The 27,647-nt window shown below is 40.7% G+C and overlaps 1 protein-coding gene across 3 annotated transcripts in view; it reads right to left on the bottom strand.

Moving 5' to 3' along the window:
- The window catches only part of Grid2 (glutamate ionotropic receptor delta type subunit 2), a 1,371,796-nt gene that overhangs the window by 14,033 nt on the left and 1,330,116 nt on the right, over positions 1-27,647 (bottom strand). For 2 of the 3 annotated variants that reach the window (XM_063247280.1, XM_063247281.1), the window contains exon 15: positions 22,856-23,096. In XM_063247280.1, coding sequence (XP_063103350.1) covers positions 22,856-23,096 — 241 coding nt within the window. Of the gene's footprint in view, positions 1-17,811; positions 20,278-22,855; positions 23,097-27,647 lie in introns of those variants that run through there. The other variant, XM_063247279.1, reaches the window with a different exon arrangement.

Here is a 27,647-nt window from a genome sequence, read left to right as displayed (position 1 = left end):
TCATCTGGGTGGGCCTGACCTAATCGGGTGAGCCCTTGAAAGGAGCTGGGTCCTCACAGACCTTGGGAGTGCCTGTGGAAAGGAGCCAGGGGCTTCCTCTAAAGTAGTGGGGGCAAACCTATGGCACCCACCTGGCTGCCCTGGCTCACCAACTCTGCTTCAGGGGCTTTGACCAACAGCAACCAGTGAATAGGGCATATTGTCCCACCACTGCAAGACCCAAATTCTCCCCTAACTATCAACTTGGAAGGGACTTTGGGCTCCAGAAAGAAATGCAGCTCAACTGATGTCTTAATGACAAGGTGAGCCCCTGCGTCCCTTGTTTACTGTATACCTGCTGCTTCACACTGAGCTTATCAAAGCCAAAGTGGTCTCCATGTGGTCCTCACATGGGCTGCTTGATGTTAATCTACTAGCAGGTAAGACTCTTAGCTGATTGTATCACACACATATACCTGGGCAAATCATACTGCTTTGCTATCTCAAGGTTAATAATATTTATAGATGTAAGGAGAAGCCTGTAACTTTTTGGCTGGAAGAGTGGTAATAGAAATAAAAACTGTATTAAAGAAATGCAATCCTATAATTGGAATTTAAATTTTTTTAACCAAGCACTGAAAGTAAAATCTAAATGTTAGTTTATGATACATTTAATGGTAGTCATTTAAATAAGTACCAAGCTCAAATTTAAGGGGTGGGATCAGATCGTTTCAGCCAATCGGATAACACCAGTGTTCCGTTGTCTGTTCTGTCTTTTGTAAATTTAGAAACCTGCCATGAAGATGGAAATGAAGCGATTTGTATATGGTTTCTTTTTATAAGCATGATATACATATATATTATTTTTTCCTTCACAATGGGTCTGTAGGTATATTAGCCTCTTTGAGATTTCCTCAGTATTTTTCTTAGAATTTTTCCTTGACTTTCAAGATGTCCTACTTCTTACTGTCTTGGTACCATATAACCTGGTAACAACAGGTATAGAAAGAAAGAAGTTGCCTTCACACTGTTGTACACAACATCTAAAATTAAATATATCGCCACTATGATTTTCCTTGAAAATGCTTGTAAATATTTGTCTATGCTAAGCATCTTCTCATGAGAAAACTCGGTTAGTGCTGTTTACAGTTACAGCCCCTGCTGCCCACTAGCCTTTGTTTCCTGCAGTGAGTGAGGCTGTGACAATAAAGAGCTTCAAGGCCCTGCCTTGGGAAGTGGGAAGGCCGAGCCCTTCTCCTCCCGTGCTCACAATCCTCATCCTGAAATTTCTCCTGCATTTTTCACTGGGGAAGAATAGCCTAGTGGAACAACAGATGTCAGAGCTTATAAGGAAAGAGGGGGACGGGAAGAAAAATATAAGGAGAAACTAGGCAGGCACCATTTATTCTGGTGACTTAATTTGAGCTGCACAATGCAAACAAAACAAAACAACAAAACAAAAATTATCCGCAATTTAGCAAACGCTGCCAAAGTGCAGCGGCAGAAAGACACCAGTTAGCAGCTTCGGATTTCAACTCTGCAGGCCAAGTGGCTTTGAAGACAGCGAGCTGCGCGACCCCCAGCCCCAGCATAAATAGACTGAGAGCAGAGCAGACTCATTTGCCGTGAAGGATGAGCCACAGAGGTGCCCTGGCGCCTGGGTCTCTCCCTCCAGGGCTCCTTTCCCTGAGTTGTTCTGGTGGGTTTTTGTGTCCCAAAGTTGTCCCTATGCAAACAACAGGTTGAATATTGTAGGTGTGGGTTATTAAAGTGTCCCTGGAACAATGGCAGTCTGTGTCCCATTTGTAACGCTTGGATTCATCTTTGGAAAGTGCACACAAAATGTGACATGATGTTGGCTTCCAACATTATTCAGTCTGCATAGCAGCAAATCCTGCCCTGTCTCCCTGGAAATCAAACTGCACAGACCCATCCCTGCCATCTCAAAGGAACCTATCAAACTTCTGCCCAAGATCAGGGACACCCGGATGGACCTGCTGCTCGGGATTTGATTTTATAGTTTACAGACACATTTAAAGTAATGGGCATATTATATTTGACGCTCACACTCAGTCTCTCTAAAGGAAGCTACGACTGGGCAAATCTTATTCCTCTTTTTTTCTGCAGCAGGTGGGGGAAGAGAAGAAAGCCTTCTCTTTCAAAGAGAATTTCGAGTTTGCTCAGGTTTCTACCCCAGAACTGGTTAACTGAAAAAAGACAGGGTCCTTGCCATCTCCCCACTTCCCCCTTTCGGTCCCACATATTGGAAGGCATCAGACTTGAGTGAGAAACCCAGGCCAAGGAGGAAGAGTTATCACCGCAGATCGATGGTGTCTTAAATCCCGGCGCCTCTGGAACTTTTTCCTCTTTCTGTCTCTTAAGAGAAGGATGAGCCACAAGCAGCACTGAGAAACTGGAGAAGGTGTCTCATAAATTGTTTTAAAGCACATATCAATACTATTTTGTAAAACAGAACTGGGCTCATAGAAAGAGCTTTGTTAGCTTACAGCCGGCCATCAAGTGGAGTTCTCATGAGATTGATTTGGGTATTACAGTCTTTTATTTAAGATCAGATCCACACATATGAGGAATTGGAAGTTGCCTCAGAAACTGGAATTAAGCAAAGTCAGGGCACAGCTCTGAAACAATAGTTTCAGGATGATTTATCCACCTGGGCTCACTGTTAGAATGCAATTACTCCAAGCTTGTTTATTTATCTGTTGTTCCATAGGGAAAGGGAGAATTGCCCCTCAAATTCTGTGGTGGACACACACAGCTTTCACATGGGGACCTGTCAGAACAGAGCCGCTGAGCAGGCTCAGGTCTAAAATATTTTCATTTTCCTTGTTGGTTGCTTTTCATTAAGTACATTTCACAAACTTTAAGTTTATGAATAAACATATGATTAAAATATCCCTTTTGTTTGTTTGGCACAGAGAGAAACAAAACAAGGCTTTGTTTAGAAAGAAACCTGGTTTCTACTGGAAAACAAATAGGTTTAAAAAGCCGGGTTCTATTGCAGTGGTGCTATTTCCCGATTCGCCTGGGAGACAGGTCCTGGGTGGGGGTGGGGTCCTGATGCTCAGGCTTCCACGGGTGCCCTGGACCCTAGGCAAAGGCGGCCAGGAACAGGGCCAGCGCAGCACCTGCCAAGACCCTGTCGGACCAGAATCTGTCTCTGCCCCCTGTCCTCACTAGGCAGGGCCCAGGCCGCCCCTGGGCTGTCAGGTTCTGACCTTGCACTCGCCTCTCCCCTCCCAGAGCGCTCCCTCCTTGGCTTCCAGGAGCCTGCAGGGCTCCTCCCAGGACCGGTGCACCCTGCTGTGGCCTTCTGAATCAAACCTGCAGTAGATGGGGGTGTGCAGCTGAGTCCCTCCCTGGCTCTCGGGAGACAGGAGGAGGACCTGGGGGCTGTGCAGCAGGAGGGCAGCCAGTCCAGGGTTCCTTTCTGGGGGTGTAAGTTAGATGCAATTCAGACTCTTGAGAAGAAAGGGAACTCATTGGGTCAACAGAATACACACCGGGCCACAGCAGCAGGACAGCTCAGCAAACCGACCTTTTAACCTCACTTTCCGTGGGAACCATCATCGCCCTCTGGACCAGTCTTCTCCCCGTGGAGATTCAGCCAGTGGGGTGGGCTTGGAGGAACTGTAGGCCCCCCTTCCCCTTTGTTTTATAACTTACTGCTACGTGAAAATACTATGGGCAAAATACGCCTAATTAGAATTTTTGTTGTCATCAATGAAGAAAGCAACAATCCCACGATTACCGGTCCATTAGAAAGCATGCTATAAATCAGTTATATTTACAAGCCTTATAAACTTTTTGTAAGGAAGTAAACATTGATATAACCTACAGGCCTTGAAGGGAAGGCCTCTCCATCATTAAAGAAAAGAATACAATATGCTTAAAATTCATGTTTCAAAAGAGATTTAATCCTTTGCCAAAATGTTGGTGCAGAAAATCGAGGAGCTGAAGCTAAAAATCACAACAAACGGTCCCACAGCGCCACCATCTGGCTTGACAAGAGACAGCGGGGAATTGCAGTGCAGAGGAGGCAGCGTTTTCTCTACAGAAAGGAAGAGAACGGACCCCTTCCTCAGAGACCAGGACCCGAGCTAATGTTAAATATTCCAGTTCGCCAGGGACTGCAGCTATCTCTTTTTATGTTTCTATTTTAATTTTAATAATTCATTATGCTTTTTAGCGAATAAAACCTTAAAAAATAAAAATCCATTTAAGGTTAATGGTCAGTTTTTTTGACTTAAAGTGTCTGTTAGCCTGTGATTTTCGAATCAGCTTGTTAGAGCTGCCATAAACAGACTTCTCTTATTGATGCTTTAGCTCGCCTTTGGGTGTGACCATTCGAGAACATTGCTGAGGCTCCACGGACCTTTCACACAAACACATTCCAGTGCTGGATCAGGAGGGTGCTCTGACCCTGCTGGTAAGGTGCCCATTTTAAAGTTCGAATACTGCACGGAGCACCATCTATATATATTTTTTGAAATACAATTTAAGTGCTTAAAGTCCAAACGTCTTAATTTTCTTTCCATCTTCCATTGTAGTTTTGCATTATTGCACAAAACTGCTGAGAACAGGATGGGTAATACGTATTTGTGTAGCTCTCAGAAAAGATCTTAGCACCTGCCCGGAAGATGACGGCTTTTACTGCAATTTTCATCCTTGCGGAGTCTAGCTCTGTATTCATTCTTGCATTAAATTGCACAGAAATATCTCTAGAACTCTATTTTGGGCCTACTCTGAGCAGGAAACTGTCCAAATGCTTCCCATGGGTTGAGACTTTAAATCCTTTGATAAAGTATCAATCAGGATTTCATAGAAACACAATGAATGGCCCTACAGTTTGATATAATTTTTTTAAATATCTGCTAACATATTTAGAACTTTCTAAAATTCTCTTTGGAAGGTACAGATACTTCCTAAATTCACATTTTTATCAGTTTTAGAGTCTGTGAGTATTTAAGTCTTATATAAGAGTGCTCCAAGCTACTCAGAAATTGATTGTACTTTTCCCATTATTATTTTTTTTCTTTTTTGAGGCAAGGTCTTGCCATGTAGTTCAGGCTGGCCATGCAATCACTTTGTAGCCCAGGCTGATCTCGAACTTGTAATGATCCCCTGTCTCAGACTCCTGAGTGCTGGGATTACAGGGTGCACCACCACACCTGACACTTTTTCCACAATTCATAGTGCACAATATGCCCCCCTATTATTTTAATAGAATTAGAAACATATGGGGCCCTACGTGGCCATTTGTTGTAATTTGAGTCAATGTTCTATGAAGGAAAAAAAGTCTGAAAACATGCGACACCAGCAATGTGATGTTTTGTGTGGCATGCATAGGAATGGAAAATCTGATCAAGGGTATGTTGGGGTTGCAAGTGGGATTAACCTTCAGTACCCTGGGCAGTGGGAAGCCTTAGATTCATATCAAGCTAACTATTCCACTCACACCTGAACCGTTAACAGCTGCTTTATTAAAAGGATCTAATTCGTAACTGATGTGGAGCTCAGACATTACGTTCAAGATTTCTAACTATTTTATAAGTAGATATAATATCAACATTTCCCACCTATTTTGCAGTAAATTTAATAATTAATTTAGATGAAACTTTAAAAGGCAAACATTTGGCATAGCAATTAAAATCATTTATATGGTTACTGACAATTCAAGCTATTTCTAATTCTATTCTATTGTACACTACTTAAAATATTAGTTGGCCCTGATTTTTGTCAGTTTTACTATAATGTACGTGTTTTAGGTATTGACTTGGTGATGAGATAAGACAGATTGCAAAGTGAAAAAAGTGTTTTTGTTTTTCATTTTCTTTTCTTCTGTTCCTCACGAAAACAGATACAGACCAGAAGAAGACAACTTGTTCTTCCACGGTGTTAGTCAGGACACCCAGATAGGGCTTTGTTACACAGAACCACCGCAAGAGGGCGCAGGGGCTGAGTGGTTTCCAACAAGAGAACCAGGATAAAACGAATTTTGCATTGAATTTTGGGTTCCTACTATGTAAGCGCTACATTTTCCGTAAGTACATCGATACTGATCAACAGTGCAGGAAACGTTTACCTCGTGAGGTTTTTTTTTTTTGTGGAACTGAGCTGTGATATTTTACTCAACAGATAGATTACTTAGTCTTGACTATTCCAGGCTTAAAGCATTTAACTTGGTTACTTGACATTTCGCTGTACCTCGAGCAACTTTTCATCTTGCCATCTTAAAACTTACTACTTGTTTTCCTAAGGAATTGGCCCATCTAAAGAGAAGTGGAATGTGTTGGAAAAATGGGCCTTAACGTTAAATGGTGAGTTAGAGTAGGACTCACTCCTTAGATTTTCACCTCATCATTCTTTTTTAAAGTTGCAGTTTACACAGAAACTTACCATTCCTGACCTAAGTAATCACCAGATTGTTTTCTTTCAATGTGGTTTTCATATTATTTCTATTTGTCTCATTTAGCCCACTTCTTTATGTTTAGTCTCCTAATTCGACTCCATGTGCTGCGGGAGTCAAACAGTACGCTGATCAAAACTTTTGATGTGACCAAGTGACATATCAACAGGGTCCCAGTGGAAGTGATGAGTTTCTTCCAGGTGTGGTTCATTAAACTCCCACAATCCTCCATGCTTCCTCCCACAATCCTCCATGTTGTCCTTTGCAATCTCCATTTTCCCCCTATCTCACCTTGCCATTGGGTTCAAAAGATCCAACAGAGGACTTCAAAGTTGCAAAGCAGAACAAAGCCATGAGACAGAAGGAATTTGGGCTCTGAATTAGTGCATAAAAGATGACCCTCTGCTTGTTTTGGACTTCATGTGAAAAATAATCTGCGAGATAAAGTCACCAAGATTTGCTGCTGGGTTATTTCTTATTAGCAAGTATCTCCACCCTAATAATATGATCCTTATATTTTATATGCCTTTAGGATGTCACAATAAAATTAGTTTTTGTTTGGTATCACATTGGTACTTTTTCATTTGTATGTTAAATCTACAACTCTGTCTTTCCATCTCTAAATAGAATCTCCTGGGAATATCTGGGGGAAATTCCAACTGTACAGATTGGACCATGATAAAAATCATGGCCTTTACCCTCCGTTGAGACCTTGAACCTGTGCACAAGTCCTACTATGTTGCTCTAGGTAGCTCTCTCATCCTTTAGTTTTCTAAAATCTTTGACTATTGTCAAAATGATTTGCTTCCTGTGTTTGCTGCATTTTACGGAAAGCAGAAACCAGGAGAGTGCTCACTAATTATCCTGCTACTGAACCCAGAAATTTACTTGTACTTACACCCAAATTTTGATCTCTCCATGCAAGATGTGCCTCCTCCCTGATTGAAGGCAAAGTTCCATGTTATACTTGAGTACCCCACTCGTTACCAAATTTTCAATCATTACCTCACCAATATTTTTTTTTCTGATTTACATTTACATATGCTCAGGTCTCCCCTAATGTTAGGAACAGCAATCGAGCAAACACAGGCTTTCCTGGGTTCCTATTTCCTGCTGTGAGTTCCTATTTCCCTCCTTCCGTGACGCACTAGGAAGGACACTGTCTGCAGCTCCATCAGCTGCTGTCTGCTTGGTCTCTATGGGACCGAGCACTGAGCTCCCGAGGTGCTGGAGACCTGTGTGCTGCCCATTTGAACAGGTAGCCTGGCGCTCTGAGTAGCCCGTCATGATAGTGAGCACTCCCTTCTGCACACTCCAGAGCGCTTGGCTCTGGAGTCCATTCACACACACCATGGTTTTCTTCCTATTTTTCTTTTTAAAATCCTGTTTATTGGTATATGTTAGTATACACAATGATCACACTTACCATAGGGAATCTGTACCTACACGTGATATATCCTGATTCTTTTGTCCCTATTCCCTTCCCTTCAACCCCTCTTCCTCTAATTTACAAAATCTTTGTTCTCATTTTTTCCTTTTTTCTCATCATTTTTTTCTTTTCCTTCCTTCTTCCTCCCTCCCCAGTCCCCTTCTCATTTGAACATTTTATGTTTCACAATATTATAATATTCCTTTTTTTTTTTTTTTTTTTTTTGGTACAGGTAATTGAACTCAGGACCTTGCACTTGCCAGGCAGGTGCTATGTCAGTGAGCTATATCTCTGGTCTCAATTATATTTTTCTTTTAAGTAGTCTATTTTTTTCCTTTTCTTTCTTTTATTTATTTATTTTTTAGACATGGTCTTATTATGTAACCCAGTCTGGCCTGGAACTCATGGTGATCTTTCTGCCTCAGCCTCCTGAGTGCTGAAATTACAGGCGTGGCCCACAACACCCTGCTACTAGTTGGTTCTTTAAAAAGCACACCCTTGTGTCCTATGAGCAAATGGTGAATTCTTCATTGTTCTATACACAGAGCTTATTCTCTGTTAAGTGGCTTTCTGTATTCCTTGGCTTGGTTTGTGTCCCCACAGGACTTCCCCTGTGCCAGGTCCATGTGTGAAGCCCAGGCTGGGACCCAGCCCAGTCCAGCTCCTCCCAGCCCTCCTGAAAACCTCTGCCTCATGCCTTCTTGGTGCTTAACCTACTTGTGGGACCAGGACTATGTCCCATAGCTGTATTGCCACACAGGGTTTTGTTCTGCCCCTCTTATGCCCTGTCCCACTCCCAAACTTTCTCCTAAAGCATCAGAAAGATTCCTTGCAGCAAGAATGTGATGAGATTCCTGCCCTTCTTTAGATTCCTCTGTAGCTTGAGAGAGATGGCTGGAGAACAATTTCTTAAAATCCAAGTCCTCTTTTTTGTTTTTGGTTTTGGGGGATAGAGCCTCTCTATATAATTTGGGTTGGCCTAGTCTTAAGCTCACTATGGAGCCCAGACTGGCCTGGAACTCACAGTGATCCTTCTGTGTCAGCCTTCCAAAACTGGGATTATAGGTGTTGCCCCCACACCCTGCAAAAATGCAAATTCTTTAACATAGTTTAGAATACATTTCAAGGCTGCCCTTGTCTTTCCTTTTTATTCCTGAGACACTTCTCTTTGCTCTAAATTCCTCAACTTGTTCAGTTCTAGGGACAGATTTCACCCTCTGGCTTCAGGTCTTTGCACTTGCTTGTCCTTGGTCTGAATGACCTCTGCTTCCTGGGAACCCTTACTAAGCCTCTTCCTTTCGGGAGCTCTTTCCAGCTGTTCTGGGTCACAAATCACTTTTCATTCTGCTGGGGTTGTACTTAGCACAGTAGATCCTTGTGGCCCACTAAATGCCCTTCTTTCCCAGGAGACTGCAAGCATCGTACTATTTCTAATAGTCACAGCTGCTCAGAAGCGGGATGCACTGTAAAAGAGATGAAATCCAAATGCTAGGTCGGTGGTTAGCTTCGATTTTTATAGTTGTGTCATCTCCTGTCCGTACTGCTCTTCACAGGCCGTATGTCCCAGTCAAATTACTGGATCTTTCTCAGATACACCTGGTGATTTCTCTCTTTGGTGACTTGCCTCATATTGTTTCCTTTGCCTAAAAAATCTTTCTTACTCTGTACATCTTGAAATTATTAGGCTCTGTTCTAGAATCTTCTTCTCTACAAAGAATTTTTTTTTTTTTTTGGTTATTGCTTCTGTGAGAAAAGATCTTGACTTTCTTTGAATTCTCAAAGTGCTCTGGTCTATTTTAAGTACCTATCAGATATCGTTTCAAATAATAGGTACAGTTGTACTTCAGCAAAAGCATGTGCAGCATCATTCTGCATCTTACCTAAATTCCTTTTAATATACTGTTTTGGTTTTACAAACATATTATACTTTGCTGGATGTTCACCAGTTATGCATAGACACGGCATGTTTTCTGTAATATGTCTGGAATGCTGAAGGTGTATGTGTGTGTTTACAAATGGATTCTCAAAATACAAAATTACAGAGTCTCTCAATGAAGTTCTTCTGTCTGGCTCTGTAGGGCCTGCACTTTTAAGCCAAGTAATGTTTATTTTTGGTTCCTACTTTTCCACTGCAGCCTGTTTTTCTGCGTTCTGTTCCACCACCACGCCTGTAGTCTGCAAGCTGGTTGCATATGTGTGTCTTTCTCCTTGGCCAATGTGTTGCAGAGTGCTCCCTGCTGGAGGCATTTGGAGTCCGTCTCAGCACCCTTTTGCATTAGCAAGCGGGCCACAGAGATATAGAGTTTGGCCACGGGGCAGTGCCACCCAGAAAGTGTCAGGGTGGTGTATGGGGAGGGACAGGACGGCAGGGACTGGGGTGGTCAAGCCAGGTGCTTTGGGAGGTTCACATGCGCTTCAGTCCACCTGAAGCAGGAGGGCAAGGTATGGGCACTAGAGTGTCACACAAGTGGCCTCAGTGGGGGACTGGTTTTCCTTATTTCCAATATAAGGGCTGTAAGAAAGAGGGGGAAGCCTGTTAGGGGGATTTCGCAGCCTCTCGTGGATGATAAGGAAGTAGGTATTTTCTGGATCTGTTCACTTCTTCTAAGCAGGGTATGTGTCACTTAGAGTCCTGTTCAGAAACTTAGGTTTATTACTTACAGTTTCTGTATCAAAACTACGCTCAGGTAGCGAGGACCAGTTGATTTTTGTGGATCGGCTTAGCCTACACAGCCTGACGGAGAATGAAGGACCTCAAAGGAGTCTTTCAGTTCTTCCCTGCTTGGTCCCAAGATCAGCTGGCTGAGGCAGAGGGTGGAGTTTTGATTTAGCGAGGTGGGGCTTCTGCCCCATTCTGATCACTTTCTAATCATACTACATTGGCCATATTACTTTGCCTCGTCTTAGCTTTTGTTGTGCTTTACTCCCGCATTGGATAAGTACATCTTCCCTCCTCATACTTAGGCGAATATAAATATTAGGCTGCAGGGTCACAAAGTGAGGCAAGAGTCAGCCGCTGTCTTCTTCTGATGAGAATGGATTACACTTCCCGACAAATGAAGTGAGTCTAGTTAGGGATATATGCCATCTATTTTATTAATTGCAATTCAGAAATTTGGCCCTTTGCAAACTACCAAAAACGTTAACATTGTGCAGGTATTCAGTGCAACTTCTGTGCACAATTTGTATACTATCTTCTTTCATATGAAAGAGATTATTTGTGTGTGTACGTGTGTGTGTGTGTTTGTGTGGGTGAGTGTGTAGGTGTGACATTTATAGTTTAAAAGTAAGTAATAAGGATGTGAGGCAACAGTAAATTGCAAGGAATTATATTCTGGAACAATTGGAAAGCAGGCTTTACAGTAATTATTTTAAATTTATAAAGACACATTCTCCAGTTATTGTTTTATCTGTGATACAAGGCACTTTGCTTAGAATTGGGTGATCATCTCTGACCTTTAAAAGGCCACTAGAATGACCACAATCTTGAGAGGCAAAGCCACGAGTACAGATCTACAATAAGACCTGGGTGGCATTCGAGGCCTTTGCTGGTAAATATTCAGCTAGTAAACCCTTCGAGGGTGGAACTGGTGAGTGTGAGGATTTCAAAACTACCTGTTGGTCTCTGATGGGACTCTTAACTGTGTTAGAAGATGTTTTCTGAACTCTCAAATTGAAATAGACTCAGAACTAAAAGAACACAACAACTTTGGGGAACCAACCATGGCCGGTTTCACAGGCACTTGGTTTAATGTGGAGTGCCAAGTGGCCTGGATTGTACAAGCTTGTGCCTGTAGCATGTAGTGTAAATTTGGTTTGTTTGCTGCACGAGACAAGTCTGTATCTGAAAACCTCTATCTGATTTATTTTTATTCAGATCTGTCTGCTCTACGGTCTGAGCCTAACACAAAGGGTTCTTGCTCCAGCTCTGTCTGTCCTTAAATACAGGGAGACACAGGGTCTGTTTTGATGCTGGTTAAAGATGAGCTTTGGTACTTGTCACTCTATGGACAATAACATGGTGGTGACCATGGTGAATGTTTTGTGGGAAAATAGGATGAGGCTTTTTGGTAGCATTTGAAAGAACCAACAGAGAGCAACTTTCAGTGTGAGACAGTGACCAAATATAAGGAAGAAGAATCTAACAACCAGTCGTTGGTGGTGAGGGTGATCGGGATCACGGCTGGAATGCAAGTGTATGAAGAAACCCACACAGAGCTGCTTTTATGGAAACCCAGGTGGAGATTGTGCCTCAGCTTAACACAAGAACATCCCCATAATTCTGAGGTAAGTCCTTAGGAGTCTGGGGACATCTTTTCAAAAGTATACTCTGGTTGCTCCCATGGGTTTTCCACATCCTTATAAAGAATGCATCATTCCCAAAGAAAGAAAATAAATAGTCTTTATTTCATGATTTCTTCCTAAATCTCTCTCAGTTTAAGGAAAAGTTAACAAATCAGATATTCATCTGACTTTACCACTTTTTGGTAAAATTATTTTCATCTTTTTAGCATTTGAATTGGGAACATCAGGTATTGTCACCTTTCCCCCCTTACATTGAGTTTCAGTTAAACTTCAAGTCCTTGTGATTTTTATTTTTAAATTTTCTTCACTATCTGTGTCATCTTTCTTCTTTGGAGTAGTTCAGTTGATCCCTGTACTATTGCATAAGCCCACTTGACGAATCACTACCCTTTTAACATTTGTAAAACACTTTTTCAAGAACATATTTCTCCTTTGGTCAAAATCTTCAGTGGCTCCCCGCTACCAAGGGAGTGGTTTCCGTGATCCCTGCTGTGACCACCAGCCTGGCTTTGATGCGACAGATTTCAGTGGCTGTCCACTGGGCCATCATTTCCCTCTGCCTAAAGCAATGGGGAATGTTTAGGCCTGAAAGACACGGAGAATGTGGCAGTGATTGTGACTCCAGCATTGATTTAAACCTGGTTTTGTTACTGATACCCTGGAATTCGTAGCAGACTTTCCACGTTTGTGTTGCTTCTGTGTCCTCCTGTGCCTTGCAGGATAAAAGCCACATCATCTCAGTGCCCAGAAAGCCCCGTTATGCAGCATTCTGGTGGCTTTCCTCAGCTCTTTTCTGATACCTTCTCTCTGTCCCCATTGCTCACTCTGTCCTGGGCACGTTGATTGTGCTGCTGCTCTGTGAGTGTGTCTGGCTCACGCCTACCTCACATCTTCCGTCTGCCTGTTCTCTTCTGTGGTAGAAGCAGCAGGTTAATTCCCTTATTTTTAAAGCTTGGATCAAATATCAGTGACTCTCCCAATCATATTTGTCTTCTGTACTGGAAACTGAACTCAGGGCCTTTGCCCTGAGGTACTTGCCTAGGTGAGGTAGGGCCCAGTGCAAATTTCAGTCCAGAGCCCCAGTCTCCAGACATCGGGCAACGGGAGGACCCAGTCCTCAGCACTGCAAGCTTGGCTGGCTGAAGTGTGTGAGCCGGCACAGTCAGGACTGCCCTATCTCAGGAGGCCACACTCTTAGTAGGTGCTCAGAAAGTATTCATTGGTGGACTGATGGATTTCATGTAGTTTATTTGGTCCTAATTCTCTCCACTGCTTTACTGAAGTGTACATGTCTGTTACTCATACTTTTGGAAAGCAGAGAGAGACTCAAAGATCTTTATTATGGAGTAAGAGCCGAAAATGTCATTTAATGATGATGAGCATGCAGGGTTTAATTTAAAGTATTGCCAGTGGTGACTGAAGTGTCGCACACACCAAACACTCTGCTGGTTGTATGTGGGGATAGTGTTTTCAGCACATGTTGCTTGATTTATGAACAAGTCTGTTTAGCATGGTATTTCCATGGAAAAATCTAAGTGAATGAGCAATAAATACAATTTAAAATGCTAACTCATGCAGAATGGATTTTGGGAGTTCTAATCATGTGGCTATCCTATTGTATCACTTAGTTGTTTTGAAAAATTTTTACTTTTAGCTTGTTACTTTGGAAAGAAGCATTGTACTCATTAAAAAGCATTATGAAAGCAGTTCTACTAGATATTTAGTGTCAGTTATATCAAGTAGATATGTAACTGCTACAATTGTCAAATATCTACATTCAAAGCTGCTTTTTAAACAGGAGAAAGACTTGAGCCTGTTGTTTAGCATTTCTACTCTGAGAAATCAGATGAGATACATCAAGTATACGCAATCTTTATTTTCAACTTTTTCATTATTTTAGTGCTTTTTAATCTCTAACAAAAAGTCTGTTAGCCAACTCTTGGAAGCAGATATTAATAGAAGACCAGTGTTAATTTTAAAGCCAACTTTTATTCAAGAATGAAGTTAAATATTAGCTCTCAGATACCTCTTCACATAGTGTGAGATAGATACAGGAACCCCAACTTCAGCAAAGCAGCTGTGACCACGAGAGCGCCATGCAACTTAAATGTTTGTGACTTGAATCTTATTTTATTACACAAGAACTTTAAAAGCTAATTCTTAATTGTGAATTGTGTGTAATGAATAGGCAAGCTGTAATTTGTTTGCTTTTTAATTTGAGAAGCTGTGCATTCTCTTTGCATATGTGTATCTGCATGGGCTTAAAAATATTGGTGTCTAAGTTTTCAAAAATTAAAAATAACTATTTAAATAGCTACATTTAATTCTAATACTTTTCAGTAGCACCAGTGGAAAAATAAAGTGTAAAAGTTTTAAGATTTAAATTTCCCTTCTCATCTCTCAACTTTGCGAAAGGCAAAATATTTGTCAAAAGCAGCATTTTTCATCTCATCTTTGGTCCTACTATGTCTCATTCTTTGCTTTTGGGGCATGAGTTTCTCCTTATAAAGCAGCTGTTATGAGAGCATAGATTCCTTTTCAATTAATGATATTTAATGTTATCTAAAAACATTCGTGAATTTTTGATCACATCATGAACTGCCAATTCCAAAGTGGGAAGCTACAGAGTTTCTTCAAAAGGAAGCACAACTTACTCCTTGCATAGCCTTAAACAGCTAAATTGAAAGTATAAGGTCTCCAAATATAGTAACCAGCTCTGTTCTCCACTCTGAAGAAGTTCAGGAAATATGCAACGTTAGACAAAAGGTGACACTTGCTCTTAAACTGTAGGTACTTGTAAGATGGAGACTTCAGATATGAAAACAAATTTCCTAAGTTTGAACAATTTTGTCTTGTCATTAATATTACACGGAAACAAAGCAAATGCATAATATCTAAACAGTAAGAATTTGGAAAAGTCAGGTAGGGAAATGTAAGATGTTCCTTCATTCTGTTTCTGTGCCTGAGGCAGAACCATTGTGTAGTTTACCCATCTGGTCTCTGCTTTTCTGTTCCAAGCACCTAGAAGCCCAGGGGGCACAGCCTGTTGTTACCATGGGTGGGTAGAATGCTTTACATACGCTGGGCTTCTGGGCTGCGTGACATCCTGTGTCTTAGATGACAGAAAAGGCTGCAGGGACACTTAGTTGCAACATAAAAAGAGTTGAATAAGCCTGTCTGGTATGGGCCAGGGATTTAGCTCAGTGGTGTAAGTGCCTGCCTGGCAAGCACGAGGTCATGAGTTCGATCCCTGGCACAAAAAAGAAAAAAAAAAAGAAAAGAAAAGAAAAGAAAAGACTCTCTGGTAGCTTTTCAGGAAACTGAATAATTGTGAAACTCTAATTATCAACTGATTAGGCCTGCAGGGATAGAAAATGAGTTATTATGTTCTGAGTCACTCTGATGTGGTCCCTGGATGATGGGACTCAGTTTCTGGTACACAGATATTGATGAGGTTAGGTAGGAGTGTGCCTGTGGCATAGGGTAACGTTCACATTTCTGAAAATACAGACTGACATCTGGCAGCCTGGCATTTTCATGTTTCTTGATGTAGATCCGGAAGAAAGTACAATTGGCTCTTGAGACCTGTGGGGCTGGGTTTCTCTGGTAAATTGGATCATCCAAGCCCCAAAGGATCCTGCTGCTTTGGAGTAACTCATCCTACCACCTCCGAAAACCTACAAGGTGGACTCTTTGTCCCACGTGTTGCTATGGGACAGGGACAAGAAAGCGGCAGAGCACATGCAGGCCCTTGCTCAGCACGTGCACTTGTGGCAGCTCAACCACCGAGCGTGGCAGCTTCCACAAACAGGCTCCATATAAACCTTACAGAATGCAATGCAGTTAGCCGATCTAATGCAAGTAGTGGCTTCAGTTCCTGATTTTCAGTGTCACTTAAGTCACTTTCATCCAAAGGAGCTCAGATATACTAACTCCTAAGAGGGTACTACTAAAGTATTTATTGAGAAAATATCTACTACAATCTGTTGAACTGATGTTTGTGGCCACGACTGTTAACTATTTGTTAATGTGTGGTCATGAGGGTTAGCTGTAGTACTTCTTTTTAAAATTCAAAAATATTCTAGAAGGAAACCAAATTTTAGCTAGCACATTGTACTTAACCAGTCATCATGGAGTTTACATTGGAGGACAAAAACTGTATTTATCAGCACATAAAACTGTTAGATCTGGCTTAATCATTATACTCATAATTCAGAATGTGTTATCTCAATTCAAAATGTGCTTCACCAGAAACTTGATTATAAAATGGTAATATTCTCTTATTCAGTTGTGTGGCTTAGAGAGTATATAAAAGGTAAATGGATCTTCTCGTCTTTTAAAAAAATTATTTTAGTTGATGAAACAGAATACCATTCAAAAAGTTTTAAAAAGGATTCATCTGGGTGACGGTGAATCCCAAACTAAAGAGATTAAAAAAAAAATTAAGGGACCAACAGATGGTCTGCATATTATTATATACAGTAATAAAGGAATTTTATACCTTTCTAAACATTTATCATTAACTTCAAACCTGTGCATGAGTTGTGATATGGTAAGAGAGACAACCAGAGTAAGCTGATTCAAATAAAATTGTCTGGTGTTAGGAGTTTGCCTTTGGTTTATGGTAATTTAGCAGGGCAGGTCCATGTGGTGTGGACCTGCTGACGGAATCAGTCCTCAACAGGGACTGAGTTTGCCTGAGTTTGGCCCTTGTTGAGCCCATGGGTCAGTAACATGAGCATCTTGGCTTTTTGTCTACCAAACGGGCAGGTGACAGGAAAACTGTGTGTCCTTAACCCAGCAGAGGAGGATCCTGGCTGTCTGCAGCCACACAGGGAGAAGAGTACAAGAGACGCTGTCTCTGAGTTACTCCTGCTTCAGTCCACATGGAGTCCTATGGATGTGAAGGAAGCCAGAGGGGGTTTTGTTTGTTTTGAAAATTAGTTTCAAGTCCTAGGCTGTCAAATCACAGCTTCCCAGCCAACTGTGTGCCCGTCTTTATAAAGTGAGCGGGAGACAGTCTGAGTTTTGGAAGTTTCTCCTGGCTCCAACAGTCAAAAAATTGTTTTGGATGAAATCTTAGAACAGCAAATAGTTTTACCTAAATTATATTTTCAAAATACTTTATTGTTTTTATTTAAATAAATATCTGCATTGAGTGAGTTAAATGAATTGTTCAAATGCAGGAAATAGCAATATATTAGAAATAATACTTGAGTCAAATAAATTTCCAAATTAAAAGATTCAGCTTGAGTATTTCTCTAACAGCAAAGCAATTTTAATAAGACCTAAATTTAATAATTTCACTTAATTTCCTTTTATTTCTTAAAAGTAATGTGCTACACATCTTCATTCTGCTATTACTATGTGCTTACGTTGTTTTCATGAAACAGGATAAATTTCTCCCCCCAAAAGTGCTCCCACAGACATCCACGAGGAAACACAAATATATTTTCAAATAGTCTCAGATAGCAGAAAGGAAGTCTTTCAGAGGTTTAGAGCGTCCCTTAGTATGGGTTTTAGAAATCCATTCATTATTGCATCCTTCTGCCAGCAAAAGCTAATGTATTTTATGCTTTGATTAACTCAAGGCAAAGTTTCAGAAAAATTCTGGTTAATCAATGAGAATGACATTTTCAAATCTTAAAGACTTCAATAGTATGAGAGCAAGTTTAGAAAACATTTTTATTAGACAAATTATGTAGACAAATTATACACAGAAAGCTCTGCCACTCATAACTGAGGCCTCCAAAAATGTTTTGTGTATTTGTATAATAGGCAATACATCAAAATAAGCCTATTTTAAATATTGTACATGGTTAACAGTTTGTTGATAGCTAAAATCACTGTAACATCTGGTATGTCCCTACACAGCTTGTTGTAAAGGTTTTGTTGTTTTGTTTTAAAATCAGAGTTATGAATGAGATCATGAATGTTACAAGGGAGAACAAGTTGTGCATGCACTTCGGTACTTGTTACCCTGGAAACAAAATGGTTTTTGCATGATAAGAAATTTTTCTGCCTTACACAGTAGACAATATTTGAAGATTTAGTACAAAAACAGTGACAGTACAAGATGCTCCCCAGAACAGAATTAGCATCAAAATATAATAGACCTTAAGAATATACCTCTTAATTTCTCCTAAAGCAAGTCACATAGGTCGACTCCTACATCAGTCCTAGCCATGGGGTGAGTTAGATTAAAGTAAGCGTATGGCTGAGTCAAACACAAGGTAACTTCTTGCTTCCTACTTATCACACTTTAATGTAAGGATTACAAACGAGGTTCGTCCTACACTTCTAACAGAAGAATGCTACTTTAAAGGGGTTGTGCGCAAAGAGGCACAGTTTTTGCTGCCATCCTTCTATACATTTGGCACTAATGTAAAAAATACGTAACTCCTCTAAGTAGCACTGAATCGAAAAGGGGGTTCAGACCAGAGCCCAGTACGGGTGTTACTTTTTGTCTCCAGCATAGCGTATGACGTAATTAAGGCCACATCAGTACATCTTTAGGGCTCCCCTCCACCTGCAGGTGCTGTATTGATTGGCTTGCTGCTTTGGAGGAGGACTTTAACCTTCGATGATCTAGCTCTTCTAGAGCTCTGTGTGCTGTAGAGGAGGTGATTCAGCTAATAGCATTTTCTGTTTAGATAGTTAATAAAAAGTAAAATTATCAAGGTTAGCTTTGTACACTGCTGAATAACAAATGCAAAACCTACTCAAATGAGTTACATCTGGGAACAAATATTAAGTCACCCTGGATGTTTTAATAACAAAAGTATAAAATATTCTCTGTTGGCAAACAATATGTGTCAGAATAACATTAAAGCAACCTGCCTTTTCTAACTGAAAAGACCTCTGGCACTATACATAGCTCCTGTATACAATACTTTTTTTTTTTTAAACTAAAGCTTTATTAAATGAATTGCAATAGCAATGGCTGCCTGTTTATATATATACACATCATATAGGTGCATATATATGTATATATATATGAGATACTAAGTTATTTAACACAATAGAGGCTTCTGCCATATGATAGTTTACTGTACATAAGAAAAACTTTTAATACTGTACAATCACATAAAGGTCATATGCACTGTTGCAGTGCGAGAGTAGTTTTAACTGTAGTCTTGACTGGCATATTAATGGCTTTTTTTTTGTAATCTAGAAAATTGCATTCCCATATTATGTGGCCTGAATGGTCTCTGAATTGTTTTACAAACACTGCAGGGGTCACCTTTGGTCCACAGTTAAAGGACACTCAACAGCAGTGGAGTATTTTATGGATGCAGCAGAAGAATGTAAAAAGACTGAAGTTATTGCAATTATATTTAAAAAATTGAGAAACATTATGTATGAGGCCTTTATGTCAATTAATCCTGCATATGCTCTTGGTATATTCAGTGCACATTTCCTATACTTGAAGTACAGTATATGAAAAGCAGACTAATAGGATCCTAGAATACTATATTCTGGGGGAACACGTTGAGTAATGAAAAAAATGGAGGAAAATTTATGAGAAGGAAGCGAAGAAAGAAAGAAATAGGGGAGAGGAAGGAGGGAGAAGGCGGGAAGAAAGAACTAGAATTGTTACTAATAATCCTGATTTTTTAAAAAGTTACATCCATGTTAGTCCCACAATATTACAGTCGCTCCTGGCCGAGGGAGTCCTAAGAAGAATCAGTGACGAGGAGAATTGGTTGGCTGCTCATATGGAGGTGCCTCGGTCAGGGTCGTTCCCCAGATTGAGCCCCAGGGTGGGAGTTGGTTGGTAAGGAATGGATGACATTGTTTTTATAGGACTCCTGAAAAAGCCCCCGTTGGGTGCCCTGTGCCTAAACGGGCCAGTTCGGTGCTCAGGCACATTGCCGAAAGCAAAACCAGATGCAGCCTTAGCGGACAGCGTGCGGCTGAGGGTCTGGATCTGCTCTGGGATAAAGGTTGTGGTGGTGATGTGAGTGTTCCTGAAATCACTGATCTGCTCCAGTGCTTGGCGTGTTGGCAAAGTGTCAATGTCCAGAGGGGTCAAGTCAATTGACGAGGTGGAAAACTGTTTATGGGGGCTGTCGTCATCTGTGCACAAGCTATTTACACGTCTATGGAGGTGCTCCAGGTCAATTTCCTTGTCATCCTGGAGATGAAGAGAAAGAAAATAAGGTTCTCATCAGTACTAGCTTCCATGGTAGAAAGAAAAAAGTAGTTCAGCAAACATGTAATTAACTGAACTGTTGGGTTTGTTCATTTAACAAATATTTACTGAGCACCTAATGGGAGCCAGGCACTGTACTAGCTTCTGGGAATACCAGTGTGATGGAGAGACAAAGCTACCTCTGATAGCAATCTTTCTCGCAGTGAAAGGTCAATGTGAGCAAATGTCACATGCAAGGAGAGTGATAGAGTAGCTGTAGGTGAGTATCACCATTCTACAAAAGCCCGGCCTGAGGAAAACTGCTCAAATAAAGCCTGTGGTTTCAGCAGCCCACCCAGCCCCCTCGGCTTCTTTTTATTTCACATTTCCTCTTTTTTTTTTTTTTTTTCCAGAGTGTCATTCTAAGTTATACTGTTGTTCCTTTCCATCACTTACTCCTACCCTTTCCATGCTTGGAAGAGAGGGATAGGGTGTGCTATTTCACACTAACATGTGAATGCCTAGTGAAGTGTTGTTTCTTGAGGGCTCAAGAGGTGTATAAGTTTTTATTCTTTAGAAACAGCAACAGTCAACACAAGAAAATTAATTTCTAATTAAGGAATTTCATATACATCTGGCATCTCAAATCTGAGTCAGGTGAATCCGTGAGGTCAATGGGACACTTAACCCTTCGAGTCTGAGCATAGGAGCCCCCCGTAGCTTTAATTCAGTATCAAGTTTACTCTAAATGACTTTAAACCAAAGATTCTTTAAGCTATGCTAATGATGGTTTTGTAAGAGCGTGATTAACAAACAAAAGGGAGATAAAACCTCAGATTTTTAGAGCTAAAACCTACTCATAAATCCCTTAAGGTTTTCTCTCAAAGACAGTAGTAAAACCCAATACCTGAAAAATTAAAACTGGCAAGAAGCAAAGTTGTCCTTGTTATCCTTCTTATTTATATCAAACTCAATGAATTAAATCTATGAGGAGTTAAAAATATTTATTAATCATAAAAAGAGAGAATGTTGCTCAAAGGTTCCGGATTAACTGTCACGAGTTAGAATGGAGTATACACATTTTTCTTCATGCTATTAGAGGGCTTTTCTGAGAAAAAATATTTTGATGTGCATCACTGTTTTTTTATTCTCCTTTCTCGTTTTAAAATCCAATAAAAATATCCATTAATGCAGTATTATCACTAAGACTTTAGGGGGTTGAGACATATAATTTTATGGTTCCCACAGCAACTGTGATATAGTCATCCATCAACAGATATAATAACACAAAATTTAATATCATATAGAGTAATTCAAAATATAAGGAGCACAGGGAGTTGTTAATTTCCAGATTTTTGGGACTATGAAATCTCCACTATAATGTTGTATTAAGGGGGTCTTTTGCATTGAATCAATGTCAACAGAAATCCCAGAAACTTATTCAACAAAGAAAACAATACAATAAAGCCCAGTTAATTTTTAATTCATCCTCCACTTATTTAGGATGTATGATCATTCACACAAGGTAGCAAGCTACATTTATTGTTGTAAAACCACACTTTCGTTAGAGATGGTGCTAATAAATTTTGCATGCAAGGTACGAAGAAAGAACCCTTACTCTACTTTAGAAAACAATCTGTTTGAAAGAATAGATTAATATGTGAAAACCCACATGCAAATAAGGTGGCATTTTCATTTGTGCATTGAAGCACAAGTTCTCAGGATTTGCCCTAGGCAGCCATGAGCCAAGTTCTACTTACAGAAAGTTCAATACTTGCTTTGAAACTATCCATCAAGTCAAATCATTTAACAAATTCAGGTTGTTTTTCATTTCAACTTCTAAAGCTCTAGTGAATCTAACTTCATTATTTAAAATTTTTCACAATTTTTGCCCAGTGGAAATAAGATAAATGGATCAAGTAGTTTACGTTAGCTTTATATCTTCCCAGATAATTTATCACCAAAATATTTGTGACAAAAGCAAGACACACGACTCTTTAAAAGAGATGGTGTGTGTAATTATGTAATTTTTCTTTTAAATATTTGGAAAAATTTTAATATGATCCACGAGTTAAACTGATTCAAAGTAAAGGAAAAAAGTGGAATTCTAGGTGACTCAGTAACTCTAGGGTGATTATAGATCTACGCTGACAGAGAGAAAAGCAGTTACTAACATTGAAGATAAAATTCTCCTTATTTTAATTATAAAATTGAAGTTTTAAAGCCTAGTATTAGTGACATTAGTATTAGTCAAGTGAATAATTGCAGTGGTAAGTACCTTTGTGAATTGCTCAAGGAAACTGTGACCCTTAAAAATCACTGAATTCAAGTTTATCCTGAGATCTGGGAGCATTTCAAAGCTATTACTGCACATGAAATCGACAACTTTTCTAATATTACAACCTACTCTTCTCTCTTCTCTTATCTGATGTGAGCTACGGTGGACATTGGCATTGGCCTCACCAATCTTTGCCTGTCATACATTTAATTTGATCCTCAAAGAAAAAAGAAATAATGGCCATCCATGACTCACTGTCCCCTCCCCTGTGACCACCCAACCTGGACACATGGGTTCAAGTACCTCTTTGGATGGGACGCGGGAGCCCTTCCTCTTGTTCCACCACGTCTCCAGCATGGCTATGAGGCAGGAGAGAACAATGCCTGCCGCCAGGATACAGAAAACTCCTGCAAAGCTCTTGATGTCCAGGGCACCTCCTTTCTGCTTTGTGTCTACGGAGGAGTACAGGTCACACTGGCCATTCTTGGGCCACCATTTGTGCTTCAGGATGTCCATGTCTCCACTCTGCTGAAGCTCCAGGATCCTTAAAGGCAAGAACACAACTGCATGTTACTGTAGACATGGCCACTGCTTTGGTCCACGACACCTCTGACAGGACCCCACCTCCACAGGACGATGCTGTTGGGTGGAAATGAGTCTGTAGATCAGGCTTTCGAGGACAGCTTGGAAACTCAAATCCCTACCAGTACTTTGATTCTGTAGATGGAGTTGTGGCGCCATGCTTTTTGTCCCCATTTTTTAATCCCTGCCTCCCACTTTCCTTCTTCCCTTCTTTATGTTCTCCTCTACTTTTGGTTTCATTCTACAACTCTCGATGTTTCTCCCTGGTTCCTGGCAGTGTGTATTCACAATTACATTTCAGGGCCCCTCTTCTGATGCAGTTTCAAGCTGCTGCAGTTCTGTGTTTCTTCCCTAAAAACAGAACTATTCCCTGGACTGTAATGCTTTTATGAGGGGCGTTTCATTGCTTAGAGCGAGACTCTGCCATAATGTCGCCCGGCATATGGCACACACACAGAAGTTCAATTAAAAAGACTTCTATTATTTAACACAGTGTGGGAGAAAGCCTTGGGACAAGTTTGAAGATGATAAAAATACATCAGTTTTGATTTTTCATACAACTGATCTAGTTTTCTTTTTAACTCTAAAGGCAAAGTAGTGTTACCTTGGAGAATGAGGGGAAAAGCTGACCAGGGGCATTCAGAAGTCACTAAATTCAACTAAGAAACACCCTTCCTCTTCACTCCCTGCCTAACCCAAAGTTTGGGAGTCAGCACAGCTTCAAAAAGTATGAAGTTCTAGAGGAATTATTCTCGCTTCCATTCTACCTGAGACCTGCCTTTCTGCCATCTTCTAGAAATGCCTCTTGTCACTGGCAAGAGTATGTCCTGTTCACAGGTGCGTGTCCTCAGGTTTCTCTGGGGCTACCTGGCCCAACAGTGTAGGGCCATTAAGCCTCTTCCTGTGGATTCACTCCTTTGAGGCCTGAGGTTGAACCCAAAGCCTTCACATGGAGCTACATCGCTGGCCCTTGTTTATAGATATACTTTTTTTTTTAAGTTGTTAAATTATCCTGGATGGACTTTCCTGTCACAATTTGACATCTTGGCTACCTCTTTTGTCACCTAGTTCACAATATGTAATGCAACTGAGAAGCCCAGTGAACATAAAGTGCCCTGACTCTGCATGCAGTAACAATGGGCTCCACCTACCATATTTCCTGATGACTGGACCTTCCAGCCATCAGGGTACCATAGAGCAGTGTTTGGAGAGAGTGTAGACAGAGTGTAGATGTGGAGCCCAGATACGCACATCTTTTGTGGAAGATACTTTCCTGTACAAGACTGAGTTGGGCATGAAAGGACCCCGGGGCTGGGTCCCTGTGCCTCTGGGTCAGGGCAGGGTCGTGGCTACTTGCAAATGAGACAGTTTAACCTGACCTCCTAGGGTCATGAAAGTATATTGATTGAGATGAGCACTGTTATGGTTTGTGTTTAGATGTTGCCCCAAAACCTTATGTGGCCACGGGAGGCAGACTTTTCAGAGGAGTCTGGGATCAAGAGTGTGTGATAACTAAACCAACCCACTGATTGGTTTGGCACAGTTCTGGCTAGGATTAAGGGGATGAGTGCTACACCTGCCTTGGGGTGGATAGCCTGAGTACAACAAGTGACAGAAATAGACATATCCTCTCTCCTTTGTTTTTGCTGTTCTGTGCACACCATGAATTGTTTCTCTTCTGCAATGCCCCTCCGCTACACCACCCTGCCTTGGAGCCAGTTTATTATGGACTGAAACCTCTACAAACTGTGAGTTAAATAAACCTTTCCTCCTTTAACTTTGGATGTTGGGTATTTCATCTCAGCAATGAGAAAACTAACTAAGACAAGCACAGAAGAGTTTTTAGCTTGATTTGTAATTTTCACATAATAAGACTAATGACATATAGTTTTACATTTGTACTCTTGCCCTGGGTCTTACATTCTATGAGAATGGGACTTCAAAAGTTTAGAGAGAAGAATGAAAATAATCTGGGAGGAGTAAATCATTCGGTGTTGGTGGGAGGTAACCTTTTTACTTGTTTCATGTCATGTATATGGCTGGAAGAATGAGCAAAATGAGAAAGAGAAGGACATTTTATACACTGGCATGAGACTAGCACTGAGTTAAAGAACAGTGAGAGAAGCCTGGGGCTGAGACAGAGCCGGCTTCATCTTTAGGATGAGGCTGCACTGGAGCCTCTCCCACAGCATGGCTGTTCCCTCTTGCTCCTCCTCCTCTTTCTCCTCCTCCTCTGCCTCATCCCTGGCCTCTGCCTCGTCCTCCTCTGCCTTTTCTTCTCCGCCTTCTCCTTTGTCTTCTCCCCTTCCTTCTCCCTCTCTTTTTCTGTTTTTTTGTACTGGAGAAAGTATCCAGGACTTTTGCACTATGCTCCCTCCCCAGTCATTTTTAAAACTTGTTTTTTTAACTTTTTTTTTCTTGTTCCGGGGATTGAATTTGCCACCTCATGCTTGCCAGGGAGGCACTCATGCTGCTGACCTGGGGTCTTGTTTCTTACTTTTTAAATCCCGGGGTCTTGTTTCTCACTTTTTAAAACACAAATACACAAAGCAAACATTCTGTTACCGAGCCACATCCCCAACACTTTAAAAAAAGCTGAGACAGAACCTCACTAAATTGTTAAGTTGCTCAGGCTGGGTTTGAATTTGAGACCCTCCTCCCTCTGCCTCCCAGAGTGCTGGAATTATACCTTTGGCCAGCTCTCCTTATAGCTTAGGAAACTGAACTTTCTAATGCTGTTGCTTCAGAATGCTGCTCTAATTTGCGAGTTAATTAATAAAATTTTCTAAACTGATTATGAATAATAGGATTTTATGCCATTCATACTCCAAGGTCTATCCCTGATGAATTCATTTTCATCTCCAGACTTTCCAAAAGCATATTTCAGGTCATTAGTACCCAGAGAGTCACTGCCAGAAAATGGCTTCTTAGGCCCTGAGTTTGAGAAACACATTTCTGGAAACTGACAAAGATGTCAGCCTGTTTAGTTCCTAAGAAGACTGGAAGAAAAGAAAATCTGCATGATTTTGTTTAACTCATCCTTTGCCAGATGTGATTTAATTCCCTTCCCTCATTTTCTCTCCCAGTAACATATTAATAACCTGTGAAGCTACAGTTTGAGAAATACGCTTGAGAAATACTCCTTGATCTAGAGAAACACCTACATGTGGGAATTCCTGGCACTGTCTTAGGATCATACAAACATGCAGTCAGAGGCTCAAAGTTACTTGCTTGGCCTGGTCACCTGTAACATTGAAATGATTATTGGACTAGTAACAGATTGACATAAAATTTCATTTACGGTGAATCAGTTCTAGATAGCTGCCTTTGGCTAAAAATATTACCCTTAAAACTTTGTAATGGGTTAGATGAGAACTAACTCATGTAAGGGTCCATATAATAACAAAATAATGGCAAATCATGCAGATATTTTCCTATCTACAGGTACAAGGTAGTCAGTGACTATCTTGAAGAAAAGCTTAGTCACTGCTAAACAAATTCTTAAATTTGAATGCAAGTATCTGTCGATATGAAAGGAAAGTTCAGCAAGACTTGCTTAATGTAAATACAGCTCTTCAATATCAGCAGGGAACTGGTTTCACAATCTTCACTCAAGTTCTTTCCGTAAGTAGTACAGTTCTTGCATATACGCTCTGCACGCCCTGCTTTTTATACTTTTAATTATCTGTAGATTACTTATAATACCTAATACAACTCAACACTAGGCACTCAGAATATACAGTGAATGTTTAGATGTTTAAAAATGTATTACAGCTAATGCACTGCAGGCCAAAGCCCTGTGGATACAGAGCTCGTGAGCTGCAGGGTCCCTGGTCAGACTCCGAGTGCCTATACCTGACCCCTGGAACACAGCCTAGCATTAGGTAAGTGTCAGAGGGATGAAAAGGATCCTGAACCCAAAGGGGTTGTCACAAAATTTTGCTACAAAATGTCAAGTCCTGTGCTCCCAGAAATGCCAATACAAAAGTCTAACCATACCTTCTGCTTTTATTACTTGCTATTTCAACAAAAGTTTGTTAATTTTGTTAAATAATTTTATTTTGTTAATAAATACAGATCAACCAAATTTAAAGATTAGGCAAAGAAAGACTGGTAAAATATAATGTACTGCAGTGAGGAGTGACAGAATGAATTCTTGCAATAAATAAGATGTGTTCTCTTCAAATGTCAGTGTGGCTCGGCCTTATCAAGTGCAGTGTAAAAACCCAAGTAAAACACATAGAGGAGAACTTTACCCTTTGATTGTAAAGCACAGTGATGTATATGCATAACAGTGCAGGAATCTGGTTGCAAGTTTCTCAATGAAGGCAAACGTTTTTTGGCATCGTGGGGCGATAACTTAATTTGTTATGTGTGCAGTGTCCACAAGATGACAGTGTTTGCCCACAGAAAGCAGAGTAATTGTGGTGCCTTTACCTACGCGCTTAGAATGTGCAGACTTCCTGGTGCTGTAGACGCTTAAACCATAACAACAAAACTAGCTGCTGGACTG

Source organism: Cavia porcellus, unplaced genomic scaffold (genome assembly GCF_034190915.1).
Source record: "Cavia porcellus strain 051 isolate PalLab524CR breed Dunkin Hartley unplaced genomic scaffold, mCavPor4.1 scaffold_4, whole genome shotgun sequence".
Lineage (NCBI taxonomy): Eukaryota > Metazoa > Chordata > Mammalia > Rodentia > Caviidae > Cavia > Cavia porcellus.
Note: the sequence above shows the minus strand (reverse complement) of the source record. Positions and strands in the feature narration are given on the sequence as shown.